The 25,696-nt window shown below is 35.7% G+C and overlaps 1 protein-coding gene across 3 annotated transcripts in view; it reads left to right on the top strand.

Annotated features, from left to right (window-relative positions):
• PGAP1 (post-GPI attachment to proteins inositol deacylase 1) overlaps positions 1-25,696 on the top strand; it is a 71,460-nt gene that overhangs the window by 14,952 nt on the left and 30,812 nt on the right. Inside the window, exons 4-10 of one of the 3 annotated variants that reach the window (XM_059928401.1) lie at positions 11,299-11,470; positions 14,598-14,692; positions 18,679-18,731; positions 19,573-19,639; positions 21,452-21,557; positions 22,229-22,284; positions 23,733-23,816. In XM_059928401.1, the coding sequence (XP_059784384.1) occupies positions 11,299-11,470; positions 14,598-14,692; positions 18,679-18,731; positions 19,573-19,639; positions 21,452-21,557; positions 22,229-22,284; positions 23,733-23,816 (633 nt within the window). Of the gene's footprint in view, positions 1-11,298; positions 11,471-14,597; positions 14,756-18,678; positions 18,732-19,572; positions 19,640-21,451; positions 21,558-22,228; positions 22,285-23,732; positions 23,817-25,696 lie in introns of all 3 variants that reach the window. The other 2 variants (XM_059928400.1, XM_059928402.1) reach the window with 2 other exon arrangements.

Below are 25,696 nucleotides of genomic sequence, written 5' to 3'. Positions count from 1 at the left end.
TGGAGCTGCCGAAGAGGCAAGACACTTTCTTGCCTCTTTGTTTCCTGGTACGCAAGGAGAGGGGACTAAGAGCGCTGCTTAAAGGAGCTCCAGAGACGGGCGTGAGCCGCGGCTATCAGTGTGGACCCCAGAGATGGGCATGAGATGCTAAGGCTGCTGCTGCCGCCACCAAGAAGCCTGTCTCTAAGCACAGGTCACTATCGACACCTCCCCTCCTGGGAGCCTGTGCAGCCCACCACTGCCAGGGTCCCGTGATCCAGGGACAACTTCCCCAGGAGAACACACAGCACACCTCAGGCTGGTGCAACGTTATGCAGGTCTCTGCCGCTGCAGGCTCGCCCCGCAAACGTACCCCTCCCTCCCTCTGGCCTGAGTGAGCCAGAGCCCCCGAAGCAGCTGCTCCTTTAACCCCGTCCTGTCTGAGCGAAGAACAGACGCCCTCAGATGACCTACACTCAGAGGCGGGTCCAAATCCAAAGCTGAACACTGGGAGCTGTGTGAACAAAGAAGAGAAAGGGAAATTTCTCCCAGTAGCCTCAGAAGCAGCGGATTAAAACTCCACAATCAACTTGATGTACCCTGCATCTGTGGAATACCTGAATAAACAACGAATCATCCCAAATTGAGGAGGTGGACTTTGGGAGCAACATATATTATTTTTTCCCCTTTTCCTCTTTTTGTGAGTGTGTATGTGTATGCTTCTGTGTGAGATTTTGTCTGTTTAGCTTTGCTTTCACCATTTGTCCTAGGGTTCTGTCCGTCCGTTTTCTTTTTTTTTTTTTTTTAACTTTAAAAAATTTTTTTTCATAATAATTATTTTTTATTTTTTTATTTTAATAACTTTATTTTATTCTATCTTATTTTATTTTATTTTATTTTATCCTCTTTCTTTCTATTTTTTCACCCTTTTATTCTGAGCCGTGCGGATGAAAGGCTCTTGGTGCTCCAGCCAGGCATCAGGGCTGTGCCTCTGAGGTGGGAGAGCCAACTTCAGGACACTGGTCCACAAGAGACCTCCCAGCTCCACGTAATACCAAACGGCGAAAATCTCCCAGAGATCTCCATGTCAACACCAAGACCCAGCTTCACTCAACAACCAGCAAGCTACAGTGCTGGACACCCTATGCCAAACAACTAGCAAGACAGGAACACAGCCCCATCCATTAGCAGACAGGCTGCCTAAAATCATAATAACGTCACAGACACCCCAAAACACACCACCAGACATGGACGTGCCCACCAGAAAGACAAGATCCAGCCTCATCCACCAGAACACAGGCACTAGTCCCCTCCACCAGGAAGCCTACACAACCCATTGAACCAACCTTAGCCACTGGGGACTGACACCAAAAACAACGGGAACTACGAACCTGCAGCCTGCGAAAAGGAGACCCCAAACACAGTAAGATAAACAAAATGAGAAGACAGAAAAACACACAGCAGATGAAGGAGCAAGGTAAAAACACACCAGACCTAACAAATGAAGAGGAAATAGGCAGTCTACCTGAAAAAGAGTTCAGAATAATGATAGTAAAGATGATCTAAAATCTTGGAAATAAAATAGACAAAATGCAAGAAACATTTAACAAGGACCTAGAAGAACTAAAGAGGAAATAAGCAACGATGAACAACACAATAAATGAAATTAAAAATACTCTAGAAGGGATCAATAGCAGAATAACTGAGGCAGAAGAACAGATAAGTGACCTGGAAGATAAAATAGTGGAAATAACTACTGTAGAGCAGAATAAAAAAAAAGAATGAGAAGAACTGAGGACGGTCTCAGAGACCTCTGGGACAACATTAAACGCACCAACATTCGAATTATAGGGGTCCCAGAAGAAGAAGAGAAAAAGAAAGGAACTGAGAAAATATTTGAAGAGATTATAGTTGAAAACTTCCCTAATATGGGAAAGGAAATAGTTAATCAAGTCCTGGAAGCACAGAGAGTCCCATACAGGATAAACCCAAGGAGAAACACTCCAAGACACATATTAATCAAACTGTCAAAAATTAAATATAAGGAAAACATATTAAAGGCAGCAAGGGAAAAACAACAAATAACACACAAGGGAATCCCCATAAGGTTAACATCTGATCTTTCAGCAGAAACTCTGCAAGCCAGAAGGGAGTGGCAGGATATACTTAAAGTGATGAAGGAGAAAAACCTACAACCAAGATTACTCTACCCAGCAAGGATCTCATTCAGATTCGATGGAGAAATTAAAACCTTTACAGACAAGCAAAAGCTGAGAGAGTTCAGCACCACCAAACCAGCTTTACAACAAATGCTAAAGGAACCTCTCTAGGCAAGAAACACAAGAGAAGGAAAACACCTACAATAACAAACCCAAAACATTTAAGAAAATGGGAATAGGAACATAAATATTGATAATTACCTTAAATGTAAATGGATTAAATGCTCCCACCAAAAGACACAGATTGGCTGAATGGATACAAAAACAAGACCCATATATATGCGGTCTTCAAGAGACCCACTTCAGACCTAGAGACACATACAGACTGAAAGTGAGGGGATGGAAAAAGATGTTCCACGCAAATGGAAATCAGAAGAAAGCTGGAGTAGCAATTCTCATATCAGACAAAATAGACTTTAAAATCAAGACTATTACAAGAGACAAAGAAGGACACTATATAATGATCAAGGGATCGATCCAAGAGGAAGGTATAACAATTGTAAATATGCACTCAACATAGGAGCACCTCAATACATAAGGCAAATACTAACAGCCATAAAAGAGGAAATCGACAGTAACACAATCATAGTAGGGGACTTTAACACCCCAATTTCACCAATGGACAGATCATCCAAAATGAAAATAAATAAGGAAACACAAGCTTTACATGATACATTAAACAAGATGAACTTAATTGATATTTATAGGACATTCCACCCCAAAACAACAGAATACACGTTTTTCTCAAGTGTTCATGTAACATTCTCCAGGATAGATCATATCTTGGGTCACAAATCAAGCCTTGGTAAATTTAAGAAAATTGAAATCGTATCAAGTATCTTTTCCGACCACAACGCTATGAGACTAGACATCAATTACAGGAAAAGATCTGTGAAAAATAGAAACACATGGAGGCTAAACAATACACTACTTAATAACGAAGTGATCACTGAAGAAATCAAAGGGGAAATCAAAAAAATACCTAGAAACAAATGACAATGGAGACACAATGACCTAAAACCTACGGGATGCAGCAAAAGCAGTTCTAAGAGGGAAGTTTATAGCAATACAATTCTACCTTAAGAAACAGGAAACATCTCAAATAAACAACCTAACCTTGCACCTAAAGCAATTAGAGAAAGAACAAAAAAACCCCAAAGTTAGCAGAAGGAAAGAAATCAGACAGATCAGATCAGAAATAAATGAAAAAGAAATGAAGGAAACGATAGCAAAGATCAATAAAACTAAAAGCTGGTTCTTTGAGAAGATAAACAAAATTGATAAACCATTAGCCAGACTCATCAAGGAAAAAAAAGGAGAAGACTCAAATCAACAGAATTGGAAATGAAAAAGGAGAAGTAACAACTGACACTGCAGAAATACAAAGGATCATGAGAGATTACTACAAGCAACTCTATGCCAATAAAATGGACAACCTGGAAGAAATGGACAAATTCTTAGAAATGCACAACCTGCCGAGACTGAACCAGGAAGAAATAGAAAATATGAACAGACCAATCAGAAGCACTAAAATTGAAACTGTGATTAAAAATCATCCAACAAACGAAAACCCAGGATCAGATGGCTTCACAGGCGAATTCTATCAAACATTTAGAGAAGAGCTAACACCTATCCTTCTCAAACTCTTGCAAAATATAGCAGAGGGAGGAACACTCTCAAACTCATTCTACGAGGCCACCATCACTCTGATACCAAAACAAGACAAAGATGTCACAAAGAAAGAAAACTACAGGCCAATATCACTGATGAACATAGATGCAAAAATCCTCAACAAAATACTAGCAAACAGAATCCAACAGCACATTAAAAGGATCATACACCATGATCAAGTGGGATTTATCCCAGGGATGCAAGGATTCTTCAGTATATGCAAATCAATCAATGTGATACACCATATTAACAAATTGAAGAATAAAAACCATATGATCATCTTAATAGATGCAGAGAAAACTTTTGACCAAATTCAACACCAATTTATGATAGAAGCCCTGCAGAAAATAGGCATAGCGGGAACTTTCCTCAACATAATAAAGGCCATATATGACAAACCCACAGCCAACATCATCCTCAATGGTGAAAAACTGAAACCATTTCCACTAAGATCAGGAACAAGACAAGGTTGCCCACTCTCACCACTATTATTCAACATAGTTTCGGAAGTTTTAGCCATAGCAATCAGAGAAGAAAAAGAAATAAAAGGAATCCAAATCGGAAAAGAAGAAGTAAAACTATCACTGTTTGCAGATGATGTGATACTATACATAGAGAATCCTAAAGATGCTACCAGAAAACTACTAGAGCTAATCAATGAATTTGGTAAGTAGCAGGATACAAAATTAATGCACAGAAATCTCTTGCATTCCTATACAGTAATGATGAAAAATCTGAAAGTGAAATTAAGAAAACACTCCCATTTACCACTGCAACAAAAAGAATAAAATATCTAGGAATAAACCTACCGAAGGAGACAAAAGACCTGTATGCAGAAAATTATAAGACACTGATGAAAGAAATTAAAGATGATACAAATAGATGGAGAGATATACCATGTTCCTGGATTGGAAGAATCAACATTGTGAAAATGACTCTCCAACCCAAATCAATCTACAGATTCAGTGCAATCCCTATCAAACTACCACTGGCATTTTTCACAGAACTAGAACAAAAAATTTCACAATTCGTATGGAAACACAAAAGACCCCGAATAGCCAAAGCAATCTTGAGAACGAAAAATGGAGCTGGGGGAATCAGGCTCCCTGACTTCAGACTATACTACAAAGCTACAGTAATCAAGACAGTCTGGTACTGGCACAAAAACAGAAATATAGATCAATGGAACAGGATAGAATGCTCAGAGATAAACCCACGCACATATGGTCACCTTATCTTTGATAAAGGAGGCAAGCTTATACAGTGGAGAAAAGACAGCCCCTTCAATAAGTGGTGCTGGGAAAACTGGACAGGTACATGTAAAAGTATGAAATTAGAACACTCCCTAACACCATACACAAAAATAAACTCAAAATGGATTGAAGACCTAAATGTAAGGCCAGACACTATCAAACTCTTAGAGGAAAACATAGGCAGAACACTCTATGACATAAATCACAGCAAGATCCTTTTTGACCCACCTCCTACAGAAATGGAAATAAAAACAAAAATAAACAAATGGAACCTAATGAAACTTAAAAGCTTTTGCACAGCAAAGGAAACCATAAACAAGACCAAAAGACAACCCTCAGAATGGGAGAAAAGATTTGCAAATGAAGCAACTGACAAAGGATTAATCTCCAAAATTTACAAGCAGCTCATGCAGCTCAATAACAAAAAAACAAACAACCCAATCCAAAAATGGGCAGAAGACCTAAATAGACATTTCTCCAAAGAAGATATACAGATTGCCAACAAACACATGAAAGAATGCTCAACATCATTAATCATTAGAGAAATGCAAATCAAAACTACAATGAGATATCTTCTCACACCGGTCTGAATGGCCATCATCAAAAAATCTAGAAACAATAAATGCTGGAGAGGGTGTGGAGAAAAGGGAACACTCTTGCACTGTTGGTGGGAATGTAAATTGATACGGCCACTATGGAGAACAGTATGGAGGTTCCTTAAAAAACTAAAAATAGAACTACCATACAACCCAGCAATCCCACTACTGGGCATATACCCTGAGAAAACCATAATCCAAAGAGAGTCATGTACCAAAATGTTCATTGCAGTTCTATTTACAATAGCCAGGACATGGAAGCAACCTAAGTGTCCATCATTGGATGAATGGATAAGGAAGATGTGGCACGTATATACAATGGAATATTACTCAGCCATAAAAAGCAACGAAATGGAGTTATTTGTAGTGACGTTGATGGAGTTAGAGTCTGTCATACAGAGTGAAGTAAGTCAGAAAGAGAAAGACAAATACAGTATGCTAACACATGTATAAGGAATCTAAGGGGAAAAAAAAAAGTCATGAAGAACGTAGTGGCAAGACGGGAATAAAGACACAGACCTACTAGAGAATGGACTTGAGGATATGGGGAGGGGGAAGGGTAAGCTGTGACAAAGTGAGAGAGTGGCATGGACATATATACACTACCAAACGTAAAATAGATGGCTAGTGGGAAGCAACTGCATAGCACAGGGAGATCAGCTCTGTGCTTTGTGACCACCTAGAAGGGTGGGATAGGGAGGGTGGGAGGGAGGGAGATGCAAGAGGGAAGAGATATGGGAACATATGTGTATGTATAACTGATTCACTTTGTTATAAAGCAGAAACTAACACACCATTGTAAAGCAATTATACTCCAATAAAGATGTTAAAAAAATAATAAAATAAAATTAGGCAACTATAAAAATAAATAAATAAATAAATAAATAAATAAATGCTTTTATTAGAAAAGAACAAGTTTTAAAAGCAATCATCTAACCTTCCAACTTAAGAAGCTAGAGAAAGAAGAACAAAGTAAACTCAAAATAAGTAGAAATAAGGTAACAATGAAGATGAGAATGGAAATCAGCTAAATAGAAAACAGTCAAACAGTGGAGAAAAATTGATACCAATGGCTGATTCTTTGAAAAGATGTGTAAAATTGATAAACCCATAGATAGACTGATTAAGAAAAGAAAGGAGGGGACACAAATTAACAATATCAAGAATAAAAGAGGGGACATCTCTACAGAGCCTACAGATACTAAGAAGCTATTAAAGGAATGTTATGAAAGACTTTATGCCAATAAATTTGACAACTCAGATGAAATGCACAAATCCCTTGAAACTTAAATTACAAAACAGTTACAAGAAGAAACAATGTCTGACTAGCTCTATATCTGTTTAGAATTTTTTTGAATTTGTAATTAAAAATCTTACTGCCAAGAAAAACCTAGAGCTAAATGACTTCAGTGGCGAATTCTTTCAAACATTTAAAGAGGAAATAATACCCATCTTACACAAACTCAGAAAATAAGAAGACAACAACACTTCATTTAAGAAACCAGCAAACCCTGACTATCAAAATCAGACAATGAGTGACAGTTGTTTGAAAAGAAAATAAAGACCTCATATCCCTCATAAACATAGATATAAAATTCTAAACCAAAAAAAACCACAACAGGAAAAAGGGACTTCCCTGGTGGGGAAGTGGTTAAGACTCTGCCTTCCAATGCAGGGGGCACGGGTTCACTCCCTGGTTGGGGAACTAAGATCCTGTGTGCTGCACAGTGTGGCCAAAAAAAATTTTTTTGAATTCTAAACAAAAAATTAGGCTATCAAATCCAGCAGTATTTTAAAGTATAATACATTATGATGAGGTAGGATTTATCCCAAGAATGCAAAGTTGGTTTATATTCAGGTATCAATCAATGTAATTCATCATAGGATCATCTAAATAAATGAAGAAAACTCATTTGACTACATTCAGCACCTATTCATAATTTAAGGAAAAAAAAAATAAAACTCAGCACAGTAGGAATGGAAGCGAACTTCCTCAAGCTGAGGAATTACAAGTATCATGCATATGCATAGTATTATGGGAGGAAACAAGCTGTATTTAGTTAAGGACTGTTTATGTATCGATTTTGCTGGATAAGATAAGTACGATGTGATCATAAAATGAGATTTCCATAAATGTTATTCACAATAAATAATCAAATGTCTTGAATGTTGTATACAGATGGTTTTTTCCTTTCTTCATTTTTCAGCTTCTGTCTCCTCCCACCATCCCTATTCAACATTGTACAGAAGTCATAGCTAGTGCAATAAGGCCAGAAAGAGAAATAAAATTAATAAAGATTAAAAAGGAAGAATTAAAACTATCTGTAATCACAGATGACATAAGTATACAGAAACATTTAAAGGAATTTACAGAAAATTTTTAGAATTCATAAGTGAATTTAGCAAAGTCACAGGTAAATGGTCAATATTCAAAAGGCAGTGAACAAATGGAAGGTGAAATTTTGAAATGCATTTACAGTAGTATACAGAATAAATTCTTATGGATAAATTTAATGAAAGATGTGCAAGATCTGTTCACTGAAAACTGCAAACCTTGCTGATAGAAATTAAAGAAATCCAAAATAAATTAACAGACCAACTTTATGGATTAGAAGATTCAAGATTAAGATGTAAATTCTCCCCAAACAGACCAGTAGATTTAATGCAATACAAATCAAATACCAGCGGTTGTTTTTTTAAAAAACTGGTGAGCTTATGTGGAAAGAATCAGAAAGACCAGCCTTGAAAAAGAACAAAGTTGGAGGACGTGCACTGCCTGATTCAAGACTTAACTGTAAAGCTACAGTAATCCAGGCATTTGTATTCCTGTGTATCTTGAAATGAAATTTAGGCGTCATGATTCTTTGCATAAGCCAGCATTTTAAAATTACTTCAACAGCAAGTATTTTTTAGCTTAAATCTACACTTATTATAGAATGAAATGAGCCATAGGATGAAACAGGACTTTTTATGTATCTGATATTTATTGGACAAGATAAATAAGATGTGATTACAAAATGAGAATTATTTCCATAAATGACTTTCACAATAAACAATCGTGTCTTTAATGTTATATACTAGGTAGTTTGTTTTCCTTCTCTATTTTTTGTTGTCATGTTTTGTCTAACAAATACATACTAAATTTATAATAAAACAAATAAACTTTCTTTAAATTGAGGCTTTTAGAGAGTAATATTTCTATTATAAGCAAGTACAGTAGGAGTTAGAGACAATTGAATCTTGTTGAATGGATACGATTTGGGTGTGGGAAAGTGAGAGGACATTTTAGGTAGAGAAAAGCACATTCATTCATCATATGAGTCTGCATGCAAATATAGGAATGAATAAAACAGAAGTTCAAGCCCTCATGAACCTTATGTTCTAACAGGGAGAGGCAGACAGTAAACATCATAAATAAGAAAAATACATACTATCTTATATGGTGATAAATGCCAGGAAGAAAAATAAAACAGGAAAAGGAGATAAGGAGTTGAGGGTAGAAGACTGCAATTATAAATAAGGTTACCCAGTGAAGACCTCCAGACAGTTTAATACAAATTAAGGACATGAGGGAGTAGCCCGTTTAGATATCTGGGGAAAGTACTCTAGGCAGAGCAAACAAATATCTGAGGCAAACACATGTGAACTGTATTTGAGGAAAAACAAGGAATCTGGTATGGCTGGAACAGACAGTGAGTTAGTAGAAGGAGAGTTTGGGGCGGGGTGGGGGGAGGCAGATTATAGAGCCTTGTAGGCATTTTTAGAATTTTGCCTTTTAAATGATATGGAAAGCCACTGGAGGTTTTTGAACAAAAGAATGACATGTTCTGTTTTAGGTTTTAACAGTGTCATTCGTTATGCTCTTGAGCATAAACTGAAGGGATGTAAAGGTAGAAGCAGAGAGACCAGTTAGGAAGCTTTTGCAGTAATTCAGACAAATAATAGTGGTTTGGATCAAGTTGATAGCAGTGGAGGTGATAAGAAATGGTCAGATTGGTGTAAATCTTAAAGGCAACAGGATTTGCTGGCACATCAGGTATGGAGGGGTAATGTGAGAGAAAAAGAAGAGTTAAGGATGACCCAAACTAGAAAAACTAAAAGGATTGAATTATCATTAACCAGGATGGGGGGAAATGTAGGAGGAGAAAAGGTACATGGGGTGAAGTCCAGAGAAACTAGGTGCAAGCTTCCCAGTGTTCTCTTGCAGGAAAGTCACACTGGATGTGTTTAATTCCTACAGCAATGATTGTGACATGTATGAAATGTCATCTATGAGAGAAACTCATTAGAGACCCAGTGGCCAAGGTTTTTTATTGAGGGCTGGTCACACGTAGACACCCTGTGCCTCTGCCTTCTGTGTACCAAAATCCCTACCAGAAGGATGAAGGTGTTCAACATAAACCATGTTGTTTACAAAACAGTTCTAGAACAATGAGCTATTCTTATCATTTAGGAATGATGAGAACCCTCCCAAAATCTATGGTCCCATACTGCAGCCCAGAGCCAACCTTTAATGCAGTCTCTTCTAAGGAGAGCAGTCTCAGGCCTATTCTGTTAACTCTTTTCTGCACAAGACCCAATTTATTCATAGTAATAGGAGAAGAGGCATAGGTGAAGGATCTGTGTGGAGGGTGATGAGGAGAAGTTTGGTAGTAGAACTGAGGATACTATGTGGAGACAGAAAAGATTTTTTAAAAAGAAAAACTTACTTTAAAAATAAAATATGTAATTGTCAGTGAATAAATGTTGTGGAATGCTGGCTTCTTTTTAAACCCAGGCACACAATAGAGAAATAATTTGATGAGATAAGATATATCAATATGATGAGGTAGTACATTGCTGTGGCAGTTGTAAATGTTCTGGCTTTTTTGTGCTATTTCCATTTTCAAATAAATGATTTGACTTTATATATCCCATAAAATCTAATATTCTGGTATACACCAAATATAATTACACCTCTTACATACAATATAACAAATGGTAAAAACATGATTTGCTAGACCAAGTGTTCTGATTTTGGTTCAGAAGACCAAAGCCTAGCTGTTAAAAATGTTTGCAGGGGGCTTCCCTGGTGGCGCAGTGGTTGAGAATCTGCCTGCTAATGCAAGGGACACGGGTTCGAGCCCTCGTCTGGGAAGATCCCACATGCCGCGGAGCAACTAGGCCCATGAGCCACAACTACTGAGCCTGCACGTCTGGAGCCTGTGCTCCGCAACAAGAGAGGCCGCGATAGTGAGAGGCCTGTGCCCCGCGATGAAGAGTGGTCCCCGCTTGCCACAACTAGAGAAAGCCCTCACACAGAAACGAAGACCCAACACATCCAAAAATAAATAATAAATTAATTAATTAATTTAAAAAAAAAAACCCTCGGGCTTAAAAAAAAAAAAAGTTTGCAAAACACAAAATATGTATACACTAATTACAAATATATGAAAATGTATTTCTGTATCTTATTATGGGAGGTTATATAAATAGTTTAATTTTCTTTTTTCTATGAAATTGCTCATATGTAGAGAGAAGTATTTAGTATATTTATTATGATATTAATCCTTAATCATGCCTTGATGATTTTTTAAATAGGGTCAAGAATTTGCTCCAACGAGTGTGGCAATAATTGGTCATTCTATGGGTGGCCTTGTTGCAAGAGCTTTGCTTACATTGAAAAATTTTAAGCAGGATCTGATCAATCTTCTTATTACACAAGCAACGCCTCATGTTGCTCCTGTGATGCCATTAGATCGTTTCATTACAGGTGAGTACTGTTACATAAACACTAACTGACCTCCCCATTGTTGTTTAGGATTAAACAGATCCTTGCAGCTACTACTCCCTTTAGAGTATACTATAGGTTTATCCATGTGTGAAGCAGCTTAGGTTTAAATCAGCACCTCCAATTCTGAGCATCTCTTTTTGTGACTTTCAACTTAGGCTCGTAACTGAAACTGCTGTTAATTTTCTCTCCCTTTTGCATCTTAACATGGAAAGCATGTGTCTTATAACCCCTAGGAACTTGAGCTTCATTTTAGTTATTCTTGAGGATGACTCTTGGTCTCTTAAAGTGTGTGTTTATACTTCCTTTTTTTTGTTAACTCTTCTGGGTACTTCATTCAAAATAACCTTATATTTAAGTAAAATAGTAGAAATGCCTTGGTTTTTTTTAATAAATAGGTCTGCTAACACTTTATATGATTAGGTAAGGTAGGATTGCTAATCTTTATAGAGCTCTTATTTTGGATATTGTGGTGAGAACTTTACATGATTATTGTATCATTTGATCCTTATGGCAGTTCTTTGAGATAGGTACCATTGTTATTGCCATGTTCATGGACAGAAAAAAGAGGCCAAGATAAAGTTCTTGCCCAAAATCACATGGCAAGAAAATAGTGGAGCTGGTATGCGATGGTCCAGCCACCGCAGGGGGTCTTCCAGGTCCCGAAGGAGAGGGGTAAGGGACTGAATAGCACTGCGAGTATGGGGTCAGAAGGACCAAGACAACTGATGGTTGCTAGGCACTTTATTTAGAATTTACTGACTCTTATATAGACAGAAGAGGAACTTATTATTAGACAATAATCCCGCGGAATTGCTTATCGTCTCAGTTCAGTCACTACCAGGGATGTCAACAAGTTTACAACAACTATCCTTGAACATTATCTTCCCTTAACCAGGCTCACACACAGCCCCCAGCCATAGGGAACAACCAGGACTCTCAGTTCCCTGAGGTCTCCTGGCTTGAGATAGCTTTGCTAATCTCTTTTACATTCCTCAGGCCTGGGAAAAAGAGTGTATTCCAAGGTAAGGGCTTTGCTTTTTGTGAGAGACATACTGTCTCCTCCAGGAGTTACCTCTGGCTAAGACTGCATGCTTCCCACACTGGTATTTGACTCCGGCAAGCTTGTTTCTGGGCCTGTGCTTTTAACATTTACGTATGCTGCCTCTGAATTGAGTTACATTATGATAACAGAGGAAATAAAATTATGGATAATACTGTAATGTTGCAGGGAATTTTGAGTGAACAATAGGAGTTTATGATTGTTGTCATCTAATTAAATAGTGATAATGTCACAGAATAAGAATTAAATGCCTACTATCTCAACTTTTTATTAAAGAAAGTCAAGTCAAGTATTATCTTCACTGCTTTTTGGAATGTTGTATGTGTAGAAGAAAATCTTTAGAAGGAAATAATTATTTTTCCTAATCAGTAAATTTACACAACTTCTTACCCTATAAAAATTTGCATTATCTTAATTGTGGTGAAAATTTTGTTTATAGATAAGTGAGGCATATACCCTAGTGACTCCAAGCCAAAGTAGTTTTCCAAAGCACCCATCTTAACATAACATTGCCAAGGAGTAAGCTTACTTGCTGGAATACCTGGTGCAGTAGCACTTAAAGAGAAGTTTGATTTTTTTCCTTATTACATTTAAAACTTTGCCTGTAGAACTCTTCTAATAAAAATTTTTAGTTTTATTATTGAAGTTGGTTAAATATGCTTTACTGATTCTAATAATTATAAATTATTATTTATAATAGGTTTAGGAAAAAATTAAAGGTATAGACAAGTCATAATACTTGCCATCACAGTTGAGAATTCTTTCTCTTACTGCATTTTATGTGATGTATGTAGATGAGCCATGCAGGTTAAATTACAATTACTCAAAATGCATTTTAAAAATCTCTTTGAGGAAAGAACTGTCAAGAGAGTCAGGTTTACTGTTTCTGAAGGATACCGATGGTCTGTTTCTAAATGGCTTAGGCTGAAAGTGCTTCTTAGGGTCAGGGAGCCTCTCCAGTAATTAGCAAGCTTCTATGCCATTTATTCTGTATTTATTTTTTATTGCGTTAAGCCATAATTAGAATGAAAAAACAAAAGTTCAAGGGTGGATTTTAAGTTTTTAGGAGACCCACATGACCTCCAGAAGTAGATTCCCTATTTTTACTTGGTGGAAATACTGTCCTTAAATAGGGGAGAGGAAGCTTTGCACTGAGCTCTGTACTTCAGAGGGCCCTGCTCCCGTGTTGCCATTCCCCACGGGGTGTGGAGTGTACAGGCCAAGCAGCCTCCCCACTTACAGGCTGTACCTTTACTTCTGGACTATGATCCAGGTAGCCAGTCCTTCAGACTTTTCTTGCCCATATGCCTCAAGCCCACTTCCTTAGCCTCTTACTTGGATCTGTCCTGAGGACAGGTATATAGAATCCTGAGCTTGAGTTATGGCCAAGGGTTGGCTCTGCATGAGGTAAAGACAGAATTTTGATGTGCACAGGAGGTCTTTCTGATGCAGGATGGAATGTGGATGGGAAGAAGAAGAAGAGAGCACAGTGATCTGTTCCCCCTTTGCTGCAGATCTCCACAGCAATCTGTGGCCAGAGATATGCTCTCCCTATGCTGCCATAATCCGGTGTCCAACTCTGAGGTGTCCTAGAATCCTTAATTTGAACCTGGCCTTCCAGGTTATTTCAATGATATATTTGTCAAGGTAGGCAGAGAAAATACATTTGATTTAAGCATAGTAAACTTGTATCTTTGGAAGAATTTCGGGGGTTTCTTTCTATACTATGTGGCTCATAAACAAGCAGCATCCTTGTGGAATGTAGAGACCTGTTTGCTATGGACTTGTCAAAGCTAATAAAATTGGGTTATCTTTTTTCTTTATTGATACCTTTACTAACTCTTAGTATTTGTACTCTGATGGGGAAAGTAGAGTATGTGTAAAGATACTGATTTTACCCAAAATAGAGAAATGTGGATGGCATTGCTTATAGACAATTCAGATGGCTTAAACAGAAATTCAGTTTAATATTAGTATTATAGATGGGTTATTGTTGCAGGGCATGGTTAATGATTTTTAATGTATGCCTTTTTTATTTCCCACCAGATTTTTATATGACTGTAAACAACTATTGGATTCTGAATGCTAGACACATAAATTTAACCACGCTGTCTGTAGCTGGAGGATTCCGGGATTACCAAGTTCGTTCAGGACTGACTTTTCTACCAAAATTAAGCCATCATACCAGTGCCTTATCTGTTGTGGTAATCTTTTTTAAAGATTCTACTGAAGTAGTAACATGATGGACACGGTGGGGCATGAAAGGAGAAATGATATGTAATTGGTTGGAAATGATTCCTGAGTTGGTCTGGTATAGTGTGTGTGTGCAAGTGTGCATGTGTATGTGTATGTGAGAGAGACAGAACATGAAACAATGAATATGATTATTTGGGGAAGACAGAGGCATGGATACTTACATCCATGGAAGGTGAAAAGGATCTTAGAAACTTTGTGCAAATGACTCTTATTTATGAAGATGATTGTTTCTTGTTCAAAATAAGTGCCTATCCATTGAGTAGAGTTTTAGTATAAAAAAGTATGGGCTGAAGTCCAGGGGCCCCAGGTGTATCTCAGTGGTATGCTGTATACAGTGGTAATGGGAGATCAAACATTTCACATACTCTTGAATTTTAAACTTGAATGAAGGTTTACTGATTTTAAAATTTAAAAATTAGCTTTGACAGTATAGATAGAGCTCTGATTAATTAATTTGCTAATTATTCTTCCCTGCTAGGACATCAAGTATTTGGTCTTTAACTGGGATACACAGCTTCTGTAAAATAAGTTCAGGTTTCCTTTTAGGACTTATTTTTGTATGTTTAACCTTTAAGTCTTTAGTTAAGAGCTTAACTTTTAAACTCAGTATACATGTCATCTCCAAATATTACTTAATTTCTAAAAAAAATTTATAGCCTTCCTTTTGCTTTTTAGATGATAGTTCTTTGTTTCATAGTTGTTCTCTTAATAGATACTCCTTTGCTCAGTTCACCTACTGCTGTTCATTCAGTAAATAGGTATTACTGAATGCTTGCCATACATAGAACAAAAATTATTAAGCTATTCTGCTCTTATCCACCATTTTCTTATAACTGAAGGAGTTGTGATGTAGCCATAATAGCTTTGGAACTAATTAGTACTAATTTACTAATTGGTAAATCTCTCAAACCTCATCATCGGTAGGAATCTTGTTTTTTGATGCTGAATATTTTGGGCAGATATGTGCTAGAAGTTCTCAAAACTCTAAATATGAACTCCTTAGTATAATAATAGATGTTTTAGGGCTTCCCTGGTGGCGCAGTGGTTGGGAGTCTGCCTGCCAATGCGGGGGACGCGGGTTCGAGCCCTGGTCTGGGAGGATCCCACATGCCGCGGAGCGGCTGGGCCCGTGAGCCACAATTGCTGAGCCTGTGCGTCTGGAGCCTGTGCTCCACAACAAGAGAGGCCGCGATAGTGAGAGGCCCGTGCACCGCGATGAAGAGTGGCCCCCGCTTGCCACAACTAGAGAAAACCCTCGCACAGAAACGAAGACCCAACACAGCCATAAATAAATAAATAAAAATTAAAAAAAAAAAAAATAGATGTTTTAGTCATATAAAATTGGATATAACTTATTTCCTAGACTTGGTCTGGAGCATGTTGCTGTATTGATACCGCTTCCTGCAGCTTTTAAAGAATTTGGTCTTTTTAATGGTGTGTGTTGGGGGGGTGGGGGGGACGTGTGCTTCCCTCTTTTCTAATCCATTTGATAATGTATTGTGTTCAAGGCAGCTCATATATCTGTATCTCTGATGAAAATATTATTTTACTTATTATGGAACTTTCTCAAAGCTGGTTATTGTATAATCTGAGTTTTATTTAGTTTTTAAATATTTAATTACTTAGTTTTTAGCTCTCAAATAATCTACAGTCTTTTATATATCTATATGTATGTTCTCTTTAAAAAAACAATTATTAAGAAGTAATTTTTTTTAATGATTATCTCAAGAACAGTTAGATGATATTAAATCCATTGGGACTAGAAAAATTGTTTAAGTTAGAGACCTTAGTTATATTCGTAGGGTAGGCTGAACTACTGTAATATTCACTCATGCAGGTAATGGCACTTAAACACAATAGAATTTCATGTTTCACTCATATGACGGCCTTAGGTGTGTGTTTACGTGGCGGGTGGTTTTTGAGGAGTCTCACTGAGGGACCCAGGCTGATAGTAGGCTCCCCCTTCTTGAATGCTTTACTTCCAAAGTTGCTCTAATCATCACTGTTTCAATCCACAGGAGGGGGGAAAGAGCATGAAGGAGAGCAGTTAGGCCTGGAAATGGCACACATCACTCTTTTTCACATCCCATTAGAGAAAACTTAGTCACACCATAGAATAAGAGAGGCTGAGACATGCATTCTAGTTAACTGTATGAAAAAGGAAGAAGATTTTGGTGGACATTTAACAGTTTTTATCACAAAGGTCATGAGCAACTACCTTTATAATGTGTGTTGACTTTCCTTTTTTCAGCTCTAACACAGATGCATTCATTAGACTGAATGAAAGTAAACTAGCTTTTGTCCTTGTTAATAGTAAATGATGTCTACTGTGAGTTCTTACTTTACTGAGCATCTGATATAACCTTGGAACCACAGTGAACCCTGGTTGTCTTAATTTTTTAAAGTAAGTTGCCAGCAGCAATTCCTAAATAAGATAGCTAATGCTTATAAGTTCATTAAGTAATCTATAGATTCCTTCAACTTTAGAGCCTCCAACCCAAATACACATTGATATTTGCAGAGTACAATGGTGACAATGACTCAGTGACTCCTTAGAAGTTATAAATACCTTTTTTTTTGTTACAAATACCTTTTTTTTTTATTATTAAAGAGGCATAGGGCTTCCCTGGTGGGTCAGTGGTTAAGAATCCACCTGCCAATGCAGGGGACGTGGGTTTGAGCCCTGGTCCAGGAAGATCCCACGTGCCGCGGAGCAGCTAAGCCTGTGTGCCACAACTACTGAGCCTGCACGCTAGGCCCGCAAGCCACAACTACTGAGCCTGCATGCTACAACTACTGAAGCCCACGCGCCTAGAGCCCGTGCTCCGCAACAAGAGAAGCCACCGCAATGAGAAGCCCATGCACTGCAACGAAGAGTAGGCCCCGCTTGCCACAACTAGAGAAAGCCCACGCGCAGCAACAAAGACCCAATGCAGCCAAAAAAATAATAAATTAAATAAATAATTTTATTAAAAAAAAACGAAAACAAAGAGGCATGTTAGGGCTTTAAATTTTCTTGCACACAGCATTGTTAGTTTCCTATTTTCATTTTGTTTTGACAGTTCTAGTGAGGGCATCTCATTGTGTCTTTGACAGTGTAGAGAGAGAGATGATATGAAAAATAATATCAGATTTACTTAATGTTTCCCCATTGTATGTAAGATGCTGTTCACAGGGAGGTCATTACCCTGTATAAATAGAAGTCTCTAGTTCTTGGAGAGTGCTGTGCCACTGTTAGGAAGCCATCTGAAAATAGTTATGTTTTTTACTAGGCTTTTGCCCTTCTGTCTCTAACCCGTAGTATATATGCTAATCATCTAGGGATTTTTTTCCAAATAAGTCTGGACCCCACTTATAAGAGTCCGATTTGGTAGTTTTGTGATTAGGCATATTTATTTTGAAAAGTCTCCTCAGGCCTAGGTATCTCTCAGGCATATCCTGATTAGAATTAGCATCTTAGAATTTATTAAGTAATAGTCTAGTCAGAACTAAAATTACTGAAATATCTATTATAATTTATATATACACTATGATTTATTAAAGAATCATAAACTCAACCTCTTATTAGAGTAATGAAGAGTTAGACAGTAAACTTCAGTAAGTAATCTGTGGATGTTTTAATAATTTTAAAGGGTAATTTAAGCTTGACTAAGTAGTAAAGACAAAGAATTATTCTATGCAGCAAATATTCAGTATCTTAATATTTTTGGATCACCTTTTACAAGAGTGCATCATTTAAAAATTTCTGCGCATCATAAAATAGTGAAACTAATGTTACATGTTTCTAAAATTAGCCTATAAGAATTTCAAGCCTTTTGGAGACTAACAAGTGCATTTTTCTTAAGTATGATTTTTGTTTCTTTCCATTTAGAGTTCAGCAGTGCCTAAGACCTGGGTTTCAACAGACCACCTCTCCATTGTATGGTAAGTTAATATAACTTATTTTGGCAATTTGTGGTGGTCCTCTTTTCTCCTCAATGAATTTGATTGGTTTGTTAGCTTTCTTAGAGCCTTATCCATAAATAAATAAGGATTTGGGAGAAAGATTAACTTAGGGGTTTAGAACTTCAGCCTTTGTTCTTGTCTCGGTTTAACCAAGGTGTCCTTGACAACCTATAAAATCATCTCCTGAAGAACCAGTAGCATCAGTCTCAAATGATAATGTCAAAATTTTAGAATTTGTCATAGCTGGGCAGAATCAAAGATACTTGTGGTAGGACTTTCTGAACTCTTGGCCAGTCACCAAACTCGGACTTGATTAATGCAGCATTGCCTATTCTAGAGCAGCACATGGAAAACCAAGTAGGAATTAGATTTACCCTTAATACAAATAAAGAAATAGGTTAAATAAGGGTCAAGAAATACATAAATCCTAGTATTTTATCTCTATATGCATTGGCTTAAAGATTCTCTTTTCACCTTCCTCTGGCTGTGCAATCAGTAGTGTTTGCAAGGACCACAACAGTTCAGACATATGAAGATGGGGCAGACAATATGTCTATATCTGGGGTAGACAGGAAGATTTAGGGAAGACGGGGACCTGACACTTATACTCTCAAATATCCAGGAAGATTTAATTTACTTTATTTTTATAGGTTTCAGCTTTAAGATGTATGCTTAATAATGATAATTTGTTAAATAATTTTAGAGTTTGCAGCATTAAAGGAAATTCATATATTCCATTAAATAATAGAATTATTTATGTTTGTATTAAAAGTATATTTTTTAAGAAAGTTTCATTTGTAACATTTATTTTATTCTTTAGGTGTAAACAATTACAATTGACTACAATTCGAGCATTCTTTGATCTTATTGATGCTGATACTAAACAAGTATGTATTTTTAAACTAAAAGTTATTGCAGTGAAGTAAAAGCTTTTGTTAGAGCAGTGATAGATTTAGTACGTGTTTTTACTTTGATGAAAATAGAAACCTACGCCTTATATTGACTGTAATTACTTTGAAAATGGAAATATCTGTATTTTTATCTGCAATCTTTGATAACTATTAATAATTAAGAATGCAATAAAAATGAAAAAGGAAAGAATACCTTAAATCTTCCTCAGTTCTTCCCCTTTACTGTTTAAAATTTGATATATGTCCTTCTGACTTTTTTCTTTTACCTTAAGGGAAATACTTATTACAAATATCCTTATGCAGTAGGATCAGAATATCTACATTCATTGAGTAACACAAGCTCACCAGAACTTAAATTATGTACTTCTAGAGTCAAACCTTTTCTGTGTTGATATTTTACATATAAACTCTCCAAACTAGTGATTTTCTAAGTTGTTCAGTTAGCAGGATACCTGGAAATCATATTACTCTTTATCTCTTTCTTGTCTGCCGGCAGATAAATAGTAGTGGGCACCAAGGATTTCAGCAAAATTCAGAGAATTCTATTAACTTAATTTTTTTTTCCTGTGAATTGGGAACAGATTGTCATTATTCATCGTAAGCGGCCTTTCACCTCAGGTCATTTTGCAGTGCATCACTGTTCCATAGAAGCATGTTTTGAGAACTACGGCTCTGGCTTCTCCTTTTGGAGAGAAAGTTCCTTGTATTTTTGGTAATTTTTTCCATTATGGCATATATTTTTGGATTCTTTTTCCTGAAGGCCCCAGTTCTTTGAGAGACTATTATGTGTGGCTTCTTTTGCAGTAAATCTCTGGGTAGTGCTTCCTTATCGTTGTGTCTTAACCTTGCTCCTAAGCATTCTCTCTTAGGAGTAGGGTACTGTCTGTATTTTTTTCCTTAACCCTTCAGAAAGCTGCATAACTATTATTAGGGAGAATTATAGATATTTAGCTCTCTCCTGAAGAATGCAGTAAAAGAGAGACACAAGTTCATCTGTTTTACCACATTTTAAACCACAAGATACCGTATTTAGTATGTATATTTATTAAAGTAAATCAGCTTCATAGAGTTAACACTGTTAACATTGGAATCATGTAGTCATGGAATGTAAATATTTTTCAGTTTTTCAACCTTGTTTTAATTGTGACTCTATCGCAAATGTGTTTAATCTGTTCAACTATATACAACAGTAGAATCAATTAAAATTTGTATTTGACCAGTTTGTATTTTAAATGACATTTGGTAAGTTTAGGAAAAACCCCATTTCAACTAATGAAGAACAGATGAATCTCAGGTATATTATTTAAAAATTATACATCAAACTAATTTTAACAAATCAAATCTTGTTTTCCATTAAATTCTAAGGTGAGAAAATGCTAATACTAGCATGTAATAAATTATAATTCTGGATGGATAAGTATTTTACAGACACATTTTAAGGGACAAATGAGAAATTTTTGACTAATACTGCTAAGAATCAAAATATTATGAAACTGAGCTCTCTTTCACAAACTCAGTATATATGATAGACTAGACTAAATATTAGACAATAAAATGTTAGGATATGATTCCTACTCCTCAAGAAGCATATAGTTTAGGAGGAGAAACAAACATATATACAGGGAAACTGTAACTCAAAGCATAGTTAGTCCCACGTTAAGCACTTAGAACAGTGCCTGGCCCAGAGTAAGTAATTGTTGGCTCTTGTAATTATTACTTGAAACAAAGTTTCATTAGGTCATCACAGTGGATATAAAAGGATACAGAATGTATCAATGTTCTTTCTAGATAACTCAAAATCCCAAGAAGAAATTGTCGGTTTTGAATCACCACTTCATAAGACACCCAGCAAAACACTTTGAGGAAAATCCATCAATAATTTCTGACTTAACAGGTCGGTAGTAATAGCATGTTTTAATTTTAAGTAGAGTTTTGAGTATTATTTTTAGGTAAATTTGTCATTAGCAGACAAATTCTTTGAAACTGTAATGCTTCAGGTATTATAATCCTATTATATTTTATTAATTTCCCTATGCTGGTTTCTTATGAGGTTCTTGGCTAAGGAGGGGAAAAGTAAAAAAGCAATTTGCAAGATGTTGCTGATAAAATTTTGTACTGAAAATAACATGACAGTAGAAAAATTTAAAAGCGTTAAATGTCTCTATTCTCCTGACAGCCATATAAAATAAATTCTATATTATTCTTGACTTAGTTTCTCGGTATCATTCTTCAGTCTTTTGGTTTAACAGCATATCTTTTGCTGGTAAATTTTGTTTTTATATGTGTCTGTCATACTCTACTTAGTTTGGAAAATGAAATATTTGTTTTCTTCTGTTGATACTTCTTAGAGTTAGACATCAGAAAGATTTTAAATGCTTTACATGATCTGAATGCTCCTTGGTGATGAACATATAGAGAATATCTCATTAGATTTTCTATTTTAAAATAGCCAGTGTTCAGGAAACTGCTTCTTTTTCAAATCCTGTTATGATTGAGAAGGATTCAGTAAAAGAAATCACTTAATGTTTTTTAGAAAGCCAAACAAATTAATTTCTTTTACCTTAGGGACATCTATGTGGGTTCCAGTAAAAGTGTCCAAATGGACCTATGTGGCTTACAATGTAAGTATACCACCAATGGATTTAAAATTTTTTTTCAAGAATATTTTAGTATTTATTTTTCAAAGCTAGACTTTTTAAAGAAGATAACAACGTTATTTTCCCATACTAAATCAGTTTAGTAATAATTCCTTAATATCTGATCGGTGTTCAATTTTCCAGTTTTATCATAACTCAAATTTTTTGTTGTTTCTTTGTTTTCCAATTTGTTTAAATCAGGGTACAAACAAGGTGTACGTATTATTTGTTGATATGTCTCTTATTCCTCTTTAATGTCTAATACTTCCTTCACCCTTTTTTTTCCTTGCAGTTTATTTGTTGGAAAAAAAAAAAAAACTAGTCATTTGTCCTATAGAGTTTCACACAGTCTTGATTTTGCTGATTGCACTCCTGTAATGTCATCCAGTATATTCCTTTCCCTACTCTTTCCTGTGACTTGGTAGCTGGATCTTGGATCTAGATGCTTCATCAGATTCAGGTTTTTGTTTTGTTTTTGTTTTTACTAGACTCGCTCTCTTTTTGTGATGTTAGCAGCTATTGATGTAGAAGGCCTAGAGCCATTAATAGGGAGTACAAAAGCAATGAGACTCCGATTATTCCTTCTTCATTTGTTAACTGAAACACTATATAGAAAAACTTCTCATCTACTAAATTTATCAAAAGTAGAACAAATTACAAAGGAAAAAAATGATAATTCTTTGGATCTTATATTTACTGGTTTTTAGAATAGTGAGTTGGCTCACAAACACCCTCCATTAGTGACCGTAAGATGTTTTGGGGGGGTTTTCCTCCAGTATTATTATGAGCTTAAACATTTTTGTGTTTCTGTCTAAACTAAAATACTAAAATTGTTCTATCTTTGATACTAAAATTGCTATTAAAACTGTTCTGTCCTTGACCAGTGGAAGCCATTTCAAGGTAGGCTCCTGAATCTTTTTGATATAGCTGCTCTTTAGTTGTCTTTGATATTTTCCTCACTATCTAGTATGAGAAAGTATTTTAGCTCATTGTGTACCATTTCCCATCCCAGACCTTGAATCTGCTTTTTCTCAAAGAAGCTCTTCCTATTATTTGGGAAACAGTATCTGAAAACCATAATTTGGGCATTAGAGATGTTTATGGCTAGTGAGTTAGCATTTCTAAGGCCTTTTCAGTGAACAGGGCTAGGAAATGTATTTTATCTTGGTCATAAGGCCAAAAACCAAACCCAAACAAAAAAGACATGCATTCATACTGATACTTCCAAGACAAATTCAGGTCTACAGAGTTTATACCTGATCTATCTTGCATCTGTATCTTCTTCTTCCCATTCCTAGATTATTGGTTCTCAACAACACCAAGAATGATAGAATTAAAATAATTAATTAGAATAATTATTCATTACTTTATCTGAATTTTTGAATGATGAAATTATCTACTCATAATTTATTGTGTTTTCCCTCTTTTTTTAGGAATCTGATAAGATATATTTTACATTTCCCCTTGCAAATCATAGAAAAATCTACACTCATGTCTATTGTCAGAGTACCATGCTGGTAAGATAATTGATACACTTTATGTAAATTTAAAAGGCTAACTGTTGTTTATTTTTAAGATTTAACTAGTATCTAGTGGATATCATCTTTAGCTATGAACTATTATTAAATCTAATAAGTTGAAAAACACTTATCTGGAACAGAGAGTATTGATTGAAAAGTACTAATCAAAATGCTTCTGTAACTGATAATATATCTATACTATTAGCTTGTACCTTTACCTCTAGTTTAGGTTTTTCTACTTTAGTTTCACTATGTTTAGGATGAAGGAATTCAGTTCAGAGCTCCTTTAATTCTAAAATTCTATTAGTATTTTACAGAATAGATATATTTAAGCAAAGCTATCCTTTGTTGTATAAAGTAAATCCTGTTTTTCCCATGGCTTCCATACTAAAATTTGCAGTACTTTTTATACCAAATATTCTCTAAAATAGTATAGTAACTTTTTGTTACAGTGTTATCTAGACTTACAGTATCAGTATGATGATTTTGTTTGTGTATTTTTTTTTAATGAGTACCTACTATGCTAGAAATATGTTAAGACGCTTTAGCATGCTTTTGTTATATTAGGTCTGTTTAAGTAATAATTTATCAGCACTTCTTAATTTCAGGAATTTGTTTCCCAATTTGGGTTCCTTTCTCTCTATTCTGATTTTTTCCCCTCATGTCCTAGAATTCTTCACTTTATATTTGCATCTTTCATAATTTAAGTTCCCTCGTTTCCCTTTTGTTGGATTATTTGTATTTTTTAGGACTAGGATCTAATATATCACTTAGTTGGTTGATACCGCCATTTGGTATATAGTAAAGTCTTTAGAAAAGATGGTAGGCAGGCACTGTGGGCTAGGTGCTAATGAATACTAATTTTAGTGGAATTGCCACAGTTTTGCATCTCTCACCAGAGACAGACTACCATCTCTCAGCCTAAAATTTGGATGGGTAGTTTATCCCAAGAGAATCTGGCCCTGAGAGTGATGGCTTAAAATATCCACACTCCTACTAAATTCCAAATCAGAATGTCAGTATTATATTGAGAAAAATCCTTGCCAAAGTGCAAATTATCCATTTGGCTTATTGGAGGATCCCTTTTATATAATTAAGGTCCATGGGTGAGTATTACTAGTCATGTGGAGAATTTGTTTTAAATGTTTTCAATTTTTATCATAGAAGTTTTCAAACATACAAAAGTAGAGAGAGAATATAATAACAAATTCTCATTTAACCATCACACAGCTTTAACAGTTACCAATATTCTGCCATTCTTACTTGATTTGTCCCTTCCTCACTTTTTTTGAATGAAGCATTTTTAAAGCAAAATCCAGGCATTTTATCATTTTACCATTTTATCCATACATATTTCAGTATGTTTTTATAACAGATAAGAATTTTACATATTATTATAATACTAATAATATTATTATATTATGTTATAATAATGTTATTATATTATTTTATCCAACAAAATTACTTATTCCTTACTATCATGTGGTATCCAGTCCATGTTCAATTTTCCTCTGTTCATTTAAGTTTTAAGTTAGCTTGTTTGAATCAGAATCCAAAAAGTACATACATTGCATTTGATTCATATGTCTTATGTCTTTTTTTAACAGCCCCCTCTTTTTTTCCCCCATGCCATACATTTGTCCTGGGTTTAGTTGATTGTATTCTTGTGGTATCTTTTAACATGTATTTCTATCCATTGTTTTGTGTAAACTGGTAGTTAGATCTAGAATCTTGAATAGATGCATTTTTTTATGGTATGAATGTTTTATAAGTAGAACTGCATACTTATCATATCAAGAGATATATAATATCTGGTTGTCCCACTTTCATTGACAAAAATCAGTGGACTGATATATCAGTGGACTCAGGTCATATCG

The sequence above is a fragment of the Balaenoptera ricei genome, chromosome 7, assembly GCF_028023285.1.
Source record: "Balaenoptera ricei isolate mBalRic1 chromosome 7, mBalRic1.hap2, whole genome shotgun sequence".
Lineage (NCBI taxonomy): Eukaryota > Metazoa > Chordata > Mammalia > Artiodactyla > Balaenopteridae > Balaenoptera > Balaenoptera ricei.
This window is presented reverse-complemented; position numbering and strand designations above follow the sequence as displayed.